This window comes from Perognathus longimembris, chromosome 17, assembly GCF_023159225.1.
Source record: "Perognathus longimembris pacificus isolate PPM17 chromosome 17, ASM2315922v1, whole genome shotgun sequence".
NCBI classification, from domain to species: domain Eukaryota; kingdom Metazoa; phylum Chordata; class Mammalia; order Rodentia; family Heteromyidae; genus Perognathus; species Perognathus longimembris.
This window is the reverse complement of record NC_063177.1, coordinates 53,692,653-53,710,908: the sequence shown is the minus strand read 5'-3', so window position 1 is coordinate 53,710,908 and position 18,256 is coordinate 53,692,653. Positions and strand designations below refer to the sequence as shown.

The 18,256-nt window shown below is 52.4% G+C and overlaps 1 protein-coding gene across 1 annotated transcript in view; it reads right to left on the bottom strand.

Annotated features, from left to right (window-relative positions):
* Nucleotides 1-2,609: 2,609 nt before the first annotated feature.
* Nucleotides 2,610-18,256, bottom strand: part of Tnrc6c (trinucleotide repeat containing adaptor 6C) — a 70,777-nt gene continuing 55,130 nt past the window's right edge. Inside the window, 7 exon segments of the mRNA XM_048365117.1 lie at nt 2,610-3,312; nt 3,969-4,108; nt 5,702-5,772; nt 6,610-6,804; nt 8,929-9,045; nt 13,436-13,579; nt 14,783-14,974. Coding sequence (XP_048221074.1) covers nt 2,952-3,312; nt 3,969-4,108; nt 5,702-5,772; nt 6,610-6,804; nt 8,929-9,045; nt 13,436-13,579; nt 14,783-14,974 — 1,220 coding nt within the window. The 3' untranslated portion in view covers nt 2,610-2,951.

The following is an 18,256-nucleotide window of genomic DNA, read 5'->3' as shown; positions in this document are numbered from 1 at the left end:
ACCTGACGTGCTTGCTGTCTCTTGGGCAGCTCCGGCGGCGTCTCCCGGCTCGCCTTTCACATCCCGCTTCCTCCTCAAGCCCTCCAGGCCTCTGCCTCCGCCCTGCTGTGCTCTTGCTGACCCACAGGGGCAGCGTGGCCGGCCTGCTTCTAGCACCCGCAGCAGGGCGTCCGTGGGAGCCGTGGTCCTCAGTACGCCCCCGGACCCCGCCTTGCTGTGCCTCTCAGTGACTATTACAAGTTTAACATAGTAACAGAAGCGCACAATACAAGTCAGCCAAGAGTCTGTGCTCCACTGCCTCCACACACCGGCGGGAACGTCACAAAAGGGGGTCTGTTCCAGCAGGACGACTCCCCTCAACACCATCAGTGTGTCTTTCAAAAACAAAAAAACACATTAATCTGAATAGCCAAGAAAAATTGCCGTTTATTTAAGATTCAACAAAGCGTTGTAGTTTTGAAAGCAACTTTCGGTGCGTGTTCAACAATCACATTCTATGAGAAGAGACATTAAGAGCCACAAACTTGTTTATCTCAGAGCCACAGACATCTTAAATTCAAAGTAAAAGCTGGGGGGGGGGACAAACCAAGCCCCACACAGGCAGATCCTCGACTTCCAGCCCCGATTTCCTACAACTCAGTGCTGAACGGCAGTGTGGCAGCCGCGTGGTGCCCACACGCGCGCACACACCCATCTGGTGCACACACACGGGCCTGCACACATCACAAAAACAGAATGCACGTATTGGCAATGAGATGGGACCCCGGAGGGTCTATTCAGCTAGATACACTACCAGACTTGAGAAAAAATGTCCAACCCAGTTTGTGCATAGTTCATGATCCTCTGTAAAACCAGCTTTCTGTCCATCTGCAATCTTGCAGGACTTTTTTTTTTTTTTTGCTTTTATTTTTTTTAATTTTTTTTTGTTTTGATAAAACCATTAAAAAGCTAATTAAAAAAGAATGTAATGCACAAGATCCCTGGTCAGGCGGGCAGGGAGCACAATGTTCGTATATTTTTAAACATACTCGAGGGTATGTCCTTCCATTGTCTTTCTTCCTTGTAAAACAATCAGAACATCGATCATTTTAAAACATAAAGCAATTTTTAATATATAAAGCACTCTTCAAACATCTATTTCTTTTGAGTCCATTATTTGGTAAATATGTAACTGCTACACATTAGAGATTAGGTATTTTTCTTCTTTGTGTTTTTTTTTTCCTTTTTCTTTTTTTTTTCCTTTTTCCTTTTTTAAAATAACTTCTTCAGTGCTAGGAGTTGGGTTTAAAAATACATGAAATGGTGTGGAGCTGCCTCGGAGCCCTGGCTTTCCTGAGAGTGTCCGGCATGTGCAAGACTGACCACAGTGCCTTGTCACCCTGCCGAGGGCGAGGACGACCGGCAGAGTCCAGATGGCGGCCGGGGACAGCGCGGCCCGGCCCCGGAGCCCGCAAGGAACGCATCTGCATTCTGAAAATAGGGTTCTTTACGACGGAAGTCTTTTTTTTTTTAATTCCTTTTTATTTTATTTTTAAATCTTAAAGTCTGAAGGAGAAAAAGGTCTGTAAACAGGTGGAGCCCAAACCCGGCTCCTCCGAAAGCAGTCACCGCCACGTCCAAGTGCCCGCTCCGCACCGCGCGTGGCGGAGCCCGTTCTCTGCAAGTATCTATGGCCACAGTTCAGCAACAGTTCTTTCTCTAACTTTATATTCCAAATGGAAATGGTGCAATACTCTGGTAATAATTTTCTTGCATTAGTCCACAATAAAAAGCTGCTAAAGGTAGATATACATATTATTTTTCCAGAGATATACACTGTAACTTTAGACGCATAACAGAGTCCTTGAGTAAACATTTACACGTGAATTGTCGCCGCCCTGTCCTGCGAGTTCTCTACATGTTTCGGATTAGCTAAAGGAAGGGCAAGGACACCTCAGTGCAAAGTTAGATGCGAATAACAACCACGACAAACATTTGACCAATGCGCCAGAAAAAGCATATACTGAGTAAAAGGAGAACCCAGGTGAATCCCTCGCACACACGCAGCCAGGCACGCGCACGGGAACCGCATTTCGTGCAGGAGTGCACAGGTATGCGCGCACACACACGCGCACACACACACACATACATACACACGCACGCACGCACGCACGCACGCACACATAGGCTATAAGCTTAGAAACTTTTCCTAGAGCCTGTTTCTGTGTACTGTTGTCAACCTGGAAGTGTAGAATTAGACTTAGAAAGTGTTCACATTTCATTATTGGCCTGCTGGATTCAAGTATTTGCATGTTTGATATGTCTTTTTTTTTTAACTTTTAAAAAATATTTTTTGGGATTAAAAAAAATGACATGAAAAAGTAATGAAACAAGGGTAATGTGCATAGGCGGACCCAGGGGCAGAGAGCGGGTGGCGGCAGTGCCCGCCGTGCCGCCCCGCCACGCTCAGCTCCGCGAGCCGCACCGCCGCCCGCCCCGCCCCTCCGCCTCTGGTAATGTGCATAATCGTCACAGGCTCGCTTTAAATAGGCTTCGCGTCCCCCTCCCTCCCGCCCGCCCGCCCGCCCGCCCCTCCCTCCCTCCTTCCCTCCCACCAGCCCGCCCCCATGATAAAATAACCCTTTCCAGCCCACAATCTGAAAAGTGCCCTTCATGATAGAACTATTCTAAGCAGCTTTTATACTTAAAACTCAAAATGACAACACACTGTACGAACGTGAGACGACACGAAATCAAAAGCTATGAGGAGCGTCCTGGGGTGCGCGCGCGGCCAGCACTGTTGCGACAGTCCTCCGGGCCGCGGCCACAGCGTCTTCAGAACTGGACAGAGGTACTCAAAAGGGGTGGCCTGGCCGTCCACGGGGCGTGGCGCAGGCCGGGGCAGGCCAGCTCTCTTCCTCGGCGGGCCGGCAGGGCCCAGCTCTCCGCCTGGCTGTTGAGGCCGCCAGGCCCTAGATGGACTCCCCGCTGAGCAGGTCCCCGGGCAGCAGCGTGTTCAGCGGGGTGGGGCTGCCAATCACCCTGGCGTCGTCGGTGCTAGGCGGTCCCCACAGGCTGCTAGAATACTGGGGCACCCCACCCCACAGCAGCTCGCTGCTCGCTTTGCCCCCCAGGCACGGGGTGTTCCAGTGGGCAGTGTCGCTGCGCACCAGGCTGTGGGCGCTGCTGGAGGCCCCCAGCCGCGGCTGGCCGCTCCCCGCGCTGGGCTGCCAGCTGGAGGTGGGCGGCAGCGCCTGGCCCTGGGCCAGGAACCGATTCACTTCCTCTTCGCTGGCGAACTCAGCCAAGATGGTGGTGTTGCCCAGCACACACCTGCAATACAGAGACCAGGCGAGGTCAAGCGAGCGAACCCCAGGCTCGAGGCACTGCCACCGCAAGGGGTAAGCCAAGGGCCACAGCCACGGAACCCCTGCACATGCCCCGTGGCTGGGCCGTGGGGCTGCCCACTCACGCAGTGTGGGGGTGTTGGGCGCATGCTTCAAGGCACCACTGAGATGGGGCCAGTTGGTCTCCTGGGCTAAACCAGGAGGGTGCCTTCATCCGTGGCCCCACGCTGGCCCCGGGGGTGCTCCTGGCAGGCCACTTCCCCCGTGTGGCCGCCGTCTGCCCAGCCTTCCCTGTGGCACGGGGAGTGGCCCCGGGCTACTCCAGGGAGGGCACCTGGGTGCTCTAGGGGAGTGTGTCCGTGGAGGGAGTGGCCACAGCAACAGCAAACTCGCGGATGCTGAGCTGGGCCACAGGTTCAGACGCTCGGCCCGGGCCCAGGGGCCTGGGGAGGGGGCTGCGCTGCAGGCAGCGTCGCAGAGATGACGGCATGAAGGGAATCAACACGCCTGGCGCGCACTGCGTGCCCTGGCACTGCTTACACGCCGAGTCTCCAGAACCATGAGGTGACATTCCTGTCGGCGGGGGTGTGGGGAGGACGCCTGAGGCCGAGCCCGCACCCTCGCGGGAGGCTGAGAACTCACATGTGCAGAGACTTCTGGGCCTTGGCAGCCTCCTCCTTGGAGCTGTATCGGACCACGGCATTGCCCTGCGTGAGGTTCAGGTGGAATGTGACCAGGGGCCCGTGCTGCAGGCACAGCGTCCGCAGTGTGGAGCCGTCGATCTGCGGGGAAAGCGCAGGCTTCCTGAGCTCGCACACCACACTGGTGCGCGTGCACCGAACACAGGTGCACGCTCAGTGATCTGCGATGGCTGCCCAGGGCGCGCACACAGGCGTCAGAATGAGGCGGAGGAAGGGCAGGGCTCCGGTTCCTGCGGGGGGGGGGGGGGGGGGGGGGGGGGAGGGCTCTCGCCAGAGCCTATTCCACAGAGCCTGTGGCTCGCACAAGGCTCGGGCGGGAAGGCCCTGCAGGGGCGGCCCCTGGCCTGGCACAGTATAAGGGGAGCGGCAAAGTCACCTCGTTTTTTTTTTTTGAGGTACTGGGGCTTGAACTTAGGGTCTCATATTTGGTAGACAAGGCCTCAAGGCCTTTTGGCTTGTTACTGTTTCTTTCCTTTTTAGCATATGGATACAAGTGGGGACCTCAGACATTCCACGCATGTGCACAATGAATTCCCCCAACACAACTCCAACGGTCTCCTTCTTCTATTTTCATACCCGTAGACAACTTACTAGCGCGATCTCCTCCGTCACTCTTAGCTCAACCCCTTCCTACGCAGCACCGTGGCTCTAGTTATTTCTGAGCGAGGGTCTGGGGACGGCGATTCACGCTCAACACCCGACTCACTGTTGCTGTGGCGAGGGGGTTCTTGTGAACTTTCCTCCCACACAGCTGGCATGACACGTATATACCACCACACTCAGCTATTAGTTGAGATGGGGTCTTGCCAATGTTTTCCCTGCTGGATTGGCCCTGAGTAGTGATCTGCCCAGTCTCTCCCTCCAAGGAGCCTGGGTGACAGGCATAAACCGCCCTCACCTGGATTACGGGAGAAACCTCTGTCACCTGCATCACAGGCACACACCGCCCTAATCTGGATTACGAGATAAAACACTGTCATCTGATTCGAAAGCATTTTTTTTTTTTAAACTCAGGACCCTTTGAATTTGCGAGGAAGGTGATCTACTACAGAGCCACACTGATTCTATGGCAACACAGGGGATTTGAACTCGGGGCCCTCATGTATTCTAAGCGGGAGGCATGCCTCCACCCCTGCTTTTCACTGGTTATTTCTGAGACTGAGGTCTCACACCCTGCCCAGGCATGTGCCGGGAGCTCACTCTGCCTATTCTAGGTGCTCCATTTAGCTGGGATGACAGGCATGTATTACTGTTCCAGCTCCTTCCGTGATGGAGCCCCATGGACTTGTTTTTTGCCTGGGCTGGCCTGGCCCGATGAGCTCACAAATCTCACCTCCTAAGTAACTAAGGCTACAGGCAAGAGCCACAGGCCTGCCCAGCTCCCAGGCACTCACGAAGGCACAATTAGGTTAGGCAATTCTGCTTACAAAGGTAATTTTTCTCAGTCCCAGAGTAAACGAGCAACTCAGGACCGGCTAAGAGAAGCTCACTGGCTTTGTCTGCTTCTTGCTACCTGCACCTCATTCCGTAACTCACCAATCTACAGTTTGTGGGCCCTGAACAAAGGTCCCCACCACAGGCATCTGTGCCAGGGGCGCCGCAGCACCTTCGTGGCCACGTCCCGTGACCCGTGGGCACCACAGTGCCCTTCTCCTGCCGCGCCAGCGCCCATACCTGGGGGGTGAGGTTGCGAAGGACGAGCCAGCTGCTTGTTCTTCCTGAGGTGTCAGTACTCCAAGCAGAACCTGTGTGACAAGCCAGGGGACAGGAACTCAGTTGACAGGCCACACTGGAGCCAGGAGCAACATCCCTGCCCGGTCTCTAACGAGCAGGCGCTCCACTGTCCAACCGCAGCATCTCCGACAGACCCAAACCTCCCGGTGCCCAGCGGCTCTGGGTGGCTCATCTGCCTCGCGGGGCGGGCAGAACGGGACAGGTGCCAGCCACCGGGAAAGTTCGGTCTCCCCCTCAGCCTGCCTCACCCCCATTTAGAATCAAAGCACTAAACTTCCGCTTGCTCATGAAACAAGGATCGTTCTGTGGCCGTGTGAAGCCTTCGGTGCCCTGAGTCCCCAGTACCTTGCTCTCCTCCCTCACGTTAGCCCACAGGGCTGCGATCGCACAATAGTGTCCTCTGGAGGCTGCTGGCCTCAGTTACTCTCTGGCCTGGAAAGCCCTGATGTTCCAACAAAATCTTGTGGAGAAGCACACAGGAGAAATGAGGCCAGGCCCTGCGTGGCTGAGGGGGGCACAGAACAGAGGCACGGACAGGGATCTCCCGGCCCACAGCGGAGCCTCGGGGAGCCGTGTGCCCAGGGCTGACACTGCTGGGCCGGCCAAGGCCCTGCCAGTCCAGGCGGCTGCCCACAGGCAGGAACTACTGCCTGCTCTCTTGTGGCTAATGAGACACCAGAAAGGAGACCCTGGGGAGAAGGGGACATCTAGCACCTAAAACAGGGAGGCCCAGCCTAACATCAGCGGTCTCATCTCTTCCTCACATTGGGCAATGAGCACCCCGCAAGGGCTGAGCCCAGCAGCCTGGAGGGGCCCGTGCCCACAGCAAGACCGGAGGAAGAACTTACCCGAGGAGTAGGAGCTGGTCCAGCCAAGGGGGCTGGCCCCCCAGGTGGAGGAAGGCTTGGGATTAGCTAACCCCGGAGGGGGCCTGGTGGGTGCAGTGGTGTTTCTGGGCACCTTCCACAGCTCGTGAGACAGGGAAGCTTGCGTGTGGGAGGCTGGGCCGGAGGACCAGGTTGACTTAATGTCCGACAGCTTACCTAGAAGACAAGGGAAAGACCATGTGCATCCACAGCCCAGGAGGGGCCGCTGGCCCCGGGAGGGAGCAGATGCCGCTGACGTCACAGACCGAGGGAAAACAGCAAAGTACCCCAAAGGGAGGCCCACGGTCACTCCGGCTTTTGATTCCTTTTCTTTACTCTTTGGTTTTTCCAGAGACTGTGTTGCACAGGCTGGCTCAAGCAATCCTCCTGAGAAGCTGGGACTAGAGGTGTATACCACTGTGCCCAGCCACATTCTCTTTATTTTCAGCTCAAAGACACAGTCTGTAAGTCTAGCACAAGCCATGCCAGTACTTCTGACACTTCCTCAAGCTGGCAAACTCGGTCATAAGAAAACAAGACTCTGAATTTCAGTCTTCTTTTTCTGTTGGCAGCCCTGGGGTTTGAACTCAGGACCTCATACTAAGCCAGGCAGGCACACCACCATTATGCCATGTCTCCAGCGCCTTTTGCTCCCGTTATTCTTTTAGATAGGCCCTCTCTTCTGCCTGCGCTGGCCTGGAAGTGCTCTTTCTTATCTCTGCCTTCCACATAGTGAAGATGACGGGTAACAGCCATGGAGCGCAGGTGTTGGTGGAGATGGGAGTCTCACTGAGATTTTGCCCTGACTGGCCTCAAACTACAATTCTCCCAGTCTCAGACTCCCAAGTGGCTAACACTCCATCACTCCACTATTGCTTGGGATGAGGGTCTCACAAGCTTTTCTACCTAGGTGGACTCAAACCACAATCTTTGCCATCTCCCCCTGGAGTAGTTAGGATTTAAGCATGAACCACTGGTGCCGGGTAATGAAGTCCAATCTTTAGCCAAGCTGAGCACAGCAGTTCTGACCACAGGCAACCCAGATCAGGGCAGCCAGAAGTTCTAGAGATGACCCTGGTCACCACACCCCTCATGGGTGTGACTGAGTGTAGTAACCGACACACTGGCAGCACACGCACTGTGTTAAAGAGGTCAGGGTAAAGACCCTAATCCTAAGCCCCACCCCATACATTTTCATGCGCCCCCTGCTGGACAGCACTGTAGCAGCACAGAGCGTGGCTGGGAAGGGCTGCAGCTCAGTGACTGAGCACTGGATTTGGAAAAGGCGTCACTGGCTAGAAGAAAAATCATTCCAACCTCATTTTTTTCTTTAGCACCATGCTATATAAACAACATCAAAAGTGTCCTGGTATGGTGAGGATTCCTAAGGAGAGAATACCCGGGCGCACCTTAGCAGATGGGAAGGGAGGGCTTCACAGACGAGCTGCGTGGTTGTGTGTGCTCACGTCATGTCCTTGTCTTAAGAGCTCCACATTGAAATTCCTCTGGATTTTTTTTTTTTGGCACTGGGGACCAAACTCAGGGCCCTGCATGTGCTGGGCAAACCCTGTGCCACTGAGCCCTATCCTCAGCCTTTGGGTTGAAGCTGGGTTTCATTGTGTAGGCCAGACTGGCCTTGAGTTGATCTGTTTGTGAGCTTGTGATCCTCCTGTCTCAGCCTCTGGGGTAGGAGCACATGTGACCATCACTCTGGACATCTCTGGAGGTTTATTTTTGGTCGGTCATGGGGCTTGAACTCAGGGCCTGGGCTCTGTCCTTGAGCTCTTTTGCTCAAGGCTAGTGCTCTGCCACTTGGAGCCACAGCTCCACTTCTGGTTTTCTGGTGGTTAACTGGAGATCAGAGTCTCACAGACTTTCCTGATCAGGCTGGCTTTGAACTGGCATCGTCAGATCTTAGCCTCCTGAGTAGCTCGGATTATAGGTGTGAGCCCCTGGTGACCGGCTCCTCTGGAGTTTTTATGACAACTAACCCCTGAGCCTGAAGGGCTGAGATTGCAGGCGTATGGGGAGGGGGGTGCATTAGGTTCCACATTGACCTGAGAAGAGGAATGTGGTGTACCGTGGGAGCTGCTGGCCTCCACCCCTGCGGCAGGCTCAACAGCAAGTTCCAGGCTGCAGTGTGTCTCTAAAGCCTCATGGCCAGGAGAGGCCCCGCCCAGCATCCTCCCCTCACAGCCTTCCAGCGAGGACGGGCTCAGCCACTGCAGGACAAGCTGGGCCTGCCACAGTTGTTTGGGGAAAGAAAGAAAATGCTACCTGCACGAGGAGGCCCGACCGTACCTGCAGCGCTGGGCGCGGGCGCAATGCTGCTCAACGAGCCGCTGCAGCCGGAGGCACTGAGCGGCCAGGCACTGGAGGAAGGCAGCGTGGCGTTCTGAGAGCATGGTGGGGAGGACCCTGCAGAACCAAACACGGCACTAAGACAGGGGCAGCAGGCGTGCGCTGAGCAGCTCCTACAGGTCCAGGGACTCAGCCTCTTCCTGAGCAGCCACTGCTGGGGGGGGGCCTGGGCACAGAGCTGGGCTCGGGGAGGAAGTCGAGGGGCCGCCTTTGAGAACTGCAGCCCCCTAGAGAGGCCTGCATCTGACCTAGAATTTCCAGAGGGCTGAGGTGGCACAGGGCAGGCAATGGCTAAGGTGAGGTGAAGTCACTGGGGGAGGGAATCATCCTCAGTTGATCTAAACCAACTAAAGGACCACAGTGCTTACCTTTCCAAAAAGGATAAAAATGTAAACACAGGGCCACCTCCCTCATCCTTTCACAGTACCAGCAACAGACACAAGACAGTCAAGCTTTTCAATATTAGATCAGTCACAGAACCAGAAGCGCTTACACCCTTGGAGGCGAGGCGAGGCGCAGGCGCACTGGAGGCAGGCGTGTGAGCCTCAGCCCTGCCCAGGTGGCCTGGCCAGCCTTGTCCTGTCACTTTCCCACACAGGTCTGAGACAACAAGCTGCTGTGGCACACCAGGTGGTGGCGGTGACAGTCTGGTCAGAAGCAGGGCACTAGAGCTTCTGACTTGGGGCATGCGCACAGTCCGGCTCACCACACACATGATCTGGGGCTCCGGGTGGCGCCTGGCAGGTGTGCAGCGCAGGCTCCTGGCCGTTCACGAGCAAGCACACAGCTTCCCAGGGCTAGCCCCTATCAGCACTCTGCAGCTCTCCAACATCAAAGGCCGCAGGCTCCACTGACGGCCTCAGCTGCAGGCCTCTCATTTACCCCACAATGGACGCATTTACGGTCAGACGCAGGATCCCAGGCCACGCTCCTCCAGCGGTGGGTGACGGTTCCTTGTTAGCAATTAACAGAAACAGTGTCCTCCCCGACGATGGGACACGTGTTCCGAGAGTCACTCCACGCCAGACCCCGCCCCGCTGCTTCCATTGTGCTCCGCGGCATTTGCTTCTCACGAGTTTGAACTCAAGTAGCTGATGGAGATACTTTCTCCTGGGCACGCTACCACTGAGCCATGCTCCCAGATTTTTCTTTTCTTTTTTGCCTTGGTTATTTTTGAGATAAGATCTTGTTTCCGGCCTGGGCATGAGCCTGGAAAGTGATCCACCTATTTCTGCTTCCCACTGTAGCTGGGATGACAGACATGGACCATCATGCACAGTTCCTTCTGTTAAGATGGATTTGTGGATTTCTCTGCCCAAGACACCGCAGGACTGCAATCCTGATCTCAGCCTCCCGCAATGCTACAATGCACGTGCCATTGAGCCATGGTTTGAAATGGGGGTCTGGGGTACATGTTGGACTGGCGTGGAATTGTTTTTATTATTTATTATTTTTATTTTTTGCCAGTCCTGGGCCTTGGACTCAGGGCCTGAGCACTGTCCCTGGCTTCTTTTTGCTCAAGGCTAGCACTCTGCCAACTTGAGCCACAGCGCCACTCCTGGCCATTTTCTATATATGTGGTGCTGAGAAATCGAACCCAGGGCTTCATGTATACAGGGTAAGAACTTTACCACTAGGCCATATTCCCAGCCCCATGGCGTGGAATTTTAATCTTCCCAATCTCAGTCTCCCGAGTAGTTAGGATTATAGATGTGAGCCACCATGTTCAGCCTGATAGGAACTTTTAACATAATTTAGAACTCAATGCCTAGGACAAGAAAACATGAAAACCTAGTGAAAATGCTCAGATCCAGTATACTCAATTAAAAACAGAAATTTCCACAGTAAACGTACATAAAGCAAGCCACTGTCAAGAGAACTGTGGGTGTTTCTTATCTTCTTTCTTGCTCTCTGCACTTCAGATCAAGCTGGTCATTCAGTAACACAACGGCCCTCCATGGCTGGGAGCTGAGCTGGGTCCAGGGCCTCCAGGAAAGCCACCCAGCTGCTACCCCCTCCAGAGGTGCAGTGCCATGCCTGGCAGGGGTGCGGAGGCGCCGTCACTCTTGGCTTTGTGACAGAGAAGGCACTCTGTGGCCATCGACTCCCAGGACCCAGTTGTTCTACTTCCTGTTCTGTCAATGACAAACCCTGACACAATCCCCACACAACTCTGAGGGTCCCAGCACAAAAGCACAGGGCTCCCCAGGAACTGAGGGGACAGTGAGTACATATGACCACATGACACACGCCTCATGGTGGTTGTAGCACATGCAATGAAGCTTCTAGTCACTTGGCATGATGCTGGCTGATTTCTTTTTTTTTTTTTTTTGGCCAGTCCTGGGCCTTGGACTCAGGGCCTGAGCCCTGTCCCTGGCTTCTTTTTGCTCAAGGCTAGCACTCTGCCACTTGAGCCACAGCGCCACTTCTGGCCATTTTCTGTATATGTGGTGCTGGGGAATCGAACCCAGGGCCTCATGTATAGGAGGGAGGCACTCTTGCCACTAGGCCATGTCCCCAGCCCTGGCTGATTTCTTTAATGACAGACTGGGTTCCAATTTCTTGTTCTGATGATTGATGTCTCCTTTCCCTTTCTTTTTCTTCCTGGCAGTTGTGGGGACTGAACTCAGAGCCTCTTGATTGCCCACTGGAGATGCTGCTGGCCTCCTTGGCTCGTTTTGAGGTAGAGTCTCTTCCTTTATGTCTGGGCTGCAGCCTTCCTTTTCCCGCTTTCCCAGGAGCTGGGCTCATGGCCATACACCACTGTGCCCAGTCATTGGCTGCGATGGAATCTCAGGTACTTCCTTCTGCCTCAGCTGACTTTGAGCTGGAAGTGTGTTCCTCGGATATCCACCTCTCAAGCGGCCAGGATTACATGTGTGAGCCACTGTGCCAGCATTTTTCCTTCTTTCTTTTAGTGGTACTGGGGTGTGAACTCAGAGCCTCAGGTCATTTAAGCCATTCTGTTGGGCTTGGAGTCTGTTTTGCCTGTGGGCCATGTCCCTTATTGAGTGAGTACAGAACTAGAAGACAGCTGCTCAGCTTTCCAGAGTTCACATGTTTCTCTAGGCTGCCTGCCACATCCTAAAGCACTTGGGCAGATGGCGGAGGCCATTTGCAATGTTCCCAGGCTGCCCAGGGTCAAGGGACTAGGGGCTACTCCATCACAACTGTGCTCAGAACCTCACTTCTCCCCACCTCTCCTAATGCTTGCAGCGGCAGAACCCTTACCACACCCCCCCACACTGCTGCTCTGCCTGCCACGGTCACGGGTGACAGTGAGGGCTTGGTCTCTGAGGTTCGGCATTTGCTTTGCTCCGTCCCTGCCATCTCCCTCAGGCTTCTGTTTCTGTCTTGTGCCTTTGTCCCTAACAGCTGTAACCTGGACTGCCCAGGAAACAGCTGCATCAACACAAGGAACACAGAGGGTCAGAGGAAGGGCAGGCTGTACGTAGGTAGGGCTCATCTATCCCAAACATGCTCAGAGGCTGACAGCTTTCAGGATCTGGACGGGCAAACACCTGACCCCTGCAGGGCATGTTCTCAGTGGAAACATAAATGGATGCTTCGAGAACTCTGTGTGGCTTTCAGCAGTGACAAGGACCCCTGGACACCTCGCTCTACTTCTGTCACCCCATCATTGGGAGGACTCCTCAGCACTGCGTCCGTGCCCTGTGCTGGCAAGGAGCCGCTGGAGCCGCCGCGCTCAGCACGCGGGCTCTGCCTTCTGGGCTGGGCTGGCCAGCCACCACTCCCTCAGCATCCTGAATTCTGACAGTGGGTGCGCCCCACATGAGTTCCACGATGTGTGCTGGAAAGAAGCCCTGGACAGACTCTTGGTGGAAAGGAAAAACAGGCTGGATGGATGTGTAAACATAGGGACAATTCCTTTTCAGTTTAAAGAGATTTCAAGTGGAAACCTTTCCATTAAAAAGCTAAGGTTAGGACGTGGTGCCGTGGCTCAAGTGGTAGAGCACCAGCCTTGAGCACAAAGAAGCTCAGGGACAGCACCCAGGCCCTGAGTTCAAGCCCCACAACTGACAAAAATGAAATGAAATACAATAAAAAGCTAAGGTTAATATTGTGACTTTACAATGAAGTGCTTAAGAATGATACAACATGACAGACAGGTGGAGCACTGCTATCTAACAATCTGAAATCAAGAGACTTTTGACCTCACGCTGGCACATTTTGGATGCTCAACTACAAGAGGCCACACGAATGTCCACAACTGGAAAAGCTCTAAAATCTGTGCTTCTAAGGGCACAAATGAAGCACAAACATGCCCTGAGCTGTTTTCTACCTTCCACACACCCATAGACCACTGTCTCTTATCTGTAGAGAAAAGGCCCCTACCCACTGTGTCTGATGATGTCCACAGTGCCAGCCCCCTGCAGAAGCCCGGAGAATTCCCCCACCCCAGGGAGGCAGAGCAGCTGCTCCTCACCTCCACTCTTGAGGAGGTAGCGGTTGACATCCTGGATGGTGGTGTTGATGGTAGGCCCGGTGGGGACACTGCCAGGAGTGACATCAGGGTCATTCTCAGGATCGATGTTCTGAAGCCCTTTCCATGGAACTCCAGGGTGAAATTCTGCTCATGGAAACCAAAATGAGGTCCATACTTAAATGTTATCACATTGCCTTATGATATTCTATCTATCTATCTATCTATCTATCTATCTATCTATCTATCTATCTGTCTGTCTGTCTGTCTGTCTGTCTGTCTGTCTGTCTATCAATCATAGGAGTAGGGGTTGAACTCAGGGTTTTGTGCTCTCTCTCTGTTTTTGTTTTTGTTGCCAGTCCTGGGCCTTGAACTCAGGGCCTGAGCACTGTTCCGGGCTTCTTTTTGCTCAAGGCTAGCATTCTGCCACTTGAGCCACATTGCCACTTCCGGCTTTTTCTATACATGTGGTCCTAAGGGACTGAACCCAGGGCTTCATGTATACGAGGCGAGCGCTTTACCACTAGGCCATATTCCCAGCCCGGTTTGTGCTCTCTCTTGCTCAACTTTTTTGCCTCATGGCTGCCATCTATTTGCTTTCAGTGGATCTTTTATGCTGGCTCATTAGAGATGGAGTCTCCTGGACTTTTCTGCTCAGGCTGGCTTTGAATCATAATCCACAGACTTCTGTCTTCCAAGTAGCTAGGATTACAGGTATGAGCTACTGGCACTTGACATAATAACATTTTAAAATAATTATTTCTTGCTTATGTAAATTGAAAAAAATGGATAATTAACTTCATGCATATTTTAGAAGGTTTTTGTTTGTTTGGGGGGGTATGTGCACGGGTGTGCACGCGTGCACTGGAATTGAGGCTTGAACTCAGGGCCCAGGCCCTGTCCCTTAGCTATTTTATCCAAGCACGCTATCACTTGAACCCCAGCTCCATTTCCGGCTTTTCCCTATAGCTAGCTGGAGATAGTGTCATGCCTAGGCTGGCCTGAGCAGCTAGGATTACAGGCATGAGCCTGGTGCCCAATGAGAAGCTCTCTGATTACATCCCCCTCTAATTTGGAACAAACTAGAAGCAGGCATGACAGTCACCACAGTAGGGTCTGAATGCTTCTGCCAGGTGGGATGTAGAGCCTGTTCCCCACTTCCTCTATCACTCTCACCCCTTAAGTTGAACAATGCTTTAATTAATGCCCACGTGTATCCCAAACTGATGGCAAAGCCATAGGCTTCTTGAGCCCATAGTGCAGACTACAGTTCTCTCAGCTCTAATCTTTCCTGGGCTTGGGACATATTTAATTTTGCGATTATTCACAAGTGTTGTTGTGTGGACTTACCTGGGGGCCAGTTGATACTGGAGCCATTTGAGATTTTATCACTGTCAGATTTGGCACGTGACCAGCTATGGGGAACAGCTACAGGAGGACTGGCTGGTGAGTCACTGTTCTGGATTAAATCGTACCGGCCATAGGAGTCTTCAATGGAGGACTTACCAGGAGGCCCAATACTTAGACCTCCAGGGATAGCACCTGTGGAAAGACAGGAAGCAACAAGCATGAACACTCCCCACAGGAGGCTCCACGGAAGCTCCGGCTTCTAAGGCCCTGTCCCTTTCACACTGACATAAATTATGGGACATGGTCTGTCAAGGTTTCTCAGAAACCAGAACCAGCAGCTGCTACAGTTAGCCCAAGTGTCATCCTTGGAAGACCAAAACTTCTTTTCTTTCTTTTCTTTTTGGTGCTGGTATTAGGGCTTGAACTCAGGGCCTTGAGCTCTTTATCAGCTTTTATACTCATAGCTGGTGCTCTACCACTTGGGCCATGCCTCTGGTTATAGGGATTTTTTTTTCTGGTTAATTGGAAATAAGAATCTGGTAGATTTATCTGCCTGAGCTGGCTCATCACCATGATCCTCAGATCTCAGCCTCTTGAGCAGCTAGGATTGCAGGCGTGAGCCACTGACAGCCAGCTCCAAAACTTGGTTTTCCCTTCAGCGCTGGGTGAGACAAGTTCTCCACCACTGCTGTATCCCCAGCTAAAGCATTACCAGTCATATACCGTAATTCTTTTTCTTTCATAGTGCTTGGAATAAATCCCAGGGTTTTACACAAGGCAAGCAGCCTGCCATTGAAACTATCCAAGAATGGTTTTAGTTTGTGAAGCTGGAAACTCATTATTATTATTATTATTATTATTTGGCCAGTCCTGGGGCTTGGACTCAGGGCCTGAGCACTGTCCCTGGCTTCCTTTTTGCTCAAGCCTAGCACTCTGCCACTTAGGCCACAGCGCCTCTTCTGGCCGTTTTCTAGATATGTGGTGCTGGAGAATCGAACCCAGGGCTTCATGTATACAAGGCAAGCTCTCTTGCCACTAGGTCATATCCCCAGCCCTCATTATTATTTTTAAAAGAGACAAGGTTTCAGGGTTAGACGTGTGGCTCAGTTGGTAGAGTGTTAGCTTATGAGTGAAAGAATAAGCCAAGTTTGAATCTCAGTCTTGGACCAAAAAAAAAAAAATGAGCCTCTCCCCGGTGCCTGTGGTTGTTGCCTGCAATCCCAGCTACTCAGGAGGCTGAGATCTGAGGGATGGAATTTGAAACCAGCCCAGGCAGGAAAGCCTCTAAGACTCCTACTTTCAATTCACCAGTAAAAAGCCAGAAATAAAGGTGTAGCTCAAGTGGTAGAATGCCAGCCTTAAGTGAAAAAGCCAAGTGAGAGCACAAGGCCCTGAGTTCAAGCCTCAGTACTGGCACAAAACAAAAAGACTGGGTCTTACTATGTAAGTCCGGGTATTCAACTCCTGGGCTCAAGTGGTCATTCTGCCTCAGCCTCCAAATTAGCTGGGACTATTGGCATGCCATTGTGCCCAGCAAACATTCTTTCTGCAGCACCAAGGATCAAACTCAGGGCCTTGTCAACCACTGAGCTACCCCATTTGCCTAGCTGGAAATCTTGGTGAAGCACTGGAGGCTGCACATGAATAAAGCCTTTTTGGGGAGGATGTGAGTCTTTGGAGTTGGTGGTCACGTTCACTGTTGCCTCCCTGCCATCCACTCCTGCAAGCGCTGCTTTCACTACAGAACAAGCTGGGCTTGACGTTTACTGACTAAACCAGTCTGCCATGAGTCAAGGCTCTCCTCTGCCAAGTAAAGGCCAGAAGTCACATGGGGATAGTCACATGGGAGCAACCACTAGAAAGGATTTTCCTCTTAGTCTGCTTTATCTCAAGAGAGAATTATACGCCTTATTAAATTTCTGGGCACTGGTGCCTCACGCCTATGATCCTAGCTACTCAGGAGGCTGAGATCTGAGGATAATGGTTCCAAGCCAGCTCAGGCAAGAAAGTCTGTGACTCTTATCTCCAATTAACCACCAGAAAACCAGAAGTGGAGCTGTGGCTCAAAGTGGTTGAGCATTAGCCTTTAGAAAAAAAGCTCAGGGACAGCACCCAGTCCCTGAGTTCAAGCATCACAACCAACCAAAAAGAAGTGTGATTACTTCTTATGTTTAACATGTTTTTTTTCTTTCTTTTTTACCCTTTATAAGCATATACTTTTCCATTTGTGTCTTTTTATTTTTGGTGTGTGTGTATATGCATGTGTGTGGTATACTCGAGCTTAAACTCAGAGCCTTGTGCTCTCATTTGACTTCTTTTTGGCTCATGGCTGGCACTCTACCCTTTGAACCACACCTCTGGTTCTGGCTTTTTGTGTGTGTATGTATGTGTTCAAGCCGTTGGGCTTGAACTCTGGGGGTCTGGGTGCTGTCCCTGAGCTCTTCAGTTCAAGGCTAGTGCTCTACCACTTGAACCACAGTGCCACTTCCGATTTTCTGGTGGTTAATTGGAGATAGGAGTCTCAAAAACTTTCCTGCCCGGACTGACTATGAACCACGATCCTCAGATTTCAGCCTCCTGAGTAGCTAGGATTACAGGCATTGCTGGCTCTGGCTTTTTGATAAGACTCAAAATTTATCTGCCTGGGCTGGCTTTGAACCTCAATCCTCAGCCTTTCAGCCTCCTGAATACGGATATAAGTAAAAAGTATAGGATATAACATACATGCTTTGCAGCTATGGGACATTTTCAATGATTTCTGATTTTGGAGCTAAGATGTAAATGAGGTTCAAGATGTGGCCTGGGGGCTGGGGTTGAGTGACAGAGTGCTTGCCTAGCATGCATGAAGCCCTGGGTTCCAGTCCTCAGTACCACATAAACAGGAAAAGCTGAAAGTGGCGCTGTGGCTCAAGTGGTAGAGTGCTGGCCTTGAGCAAAAGAAGCCAGGGAGAGTGCCCAGGCCCTGAGTTCAAGCCCCAGGACTGGCAAAAACAAGCCAACAAAAACCAAGTGTGGGGGCTGGGGATATAGCCTAGTGGCAAGAGTGCCTGCCTCGGATACACGAGGCCCTAGGTTCGATTCCCCAGCACCACATATACAGAAAACGGCCAGAAGCGGCGCTGTGGCTCAAGTAGCAGAGTGCTAGCCTTGAGCAAAAAGAAGCCAGGGACAGTGCTCAGGCCCTGAGTCCAAGGCCCAGGACTGGCAAAAAAAAAAAAAAAACCAAAAAAAAAAAAAAAACCAAGTGTGGTCTGTGTGTAATGAGACCTTATTTTTATTTATTTATTTATTTTTATTTTTATTTTTTTTTGCCAGTCCTGGGCCTTGGACTCAGGGCCTGAGCACTGGCCCTGGCTTCTTTTTGCTCAAGGCTAGCACTCTGCCACTTGAGCCACAGCGCCGCTTCTGGCCGTTTTCTATATATGTGGTGCTGAGGAATCGAACCCAGGGCTTCATGTATACAAGGCGAGCACT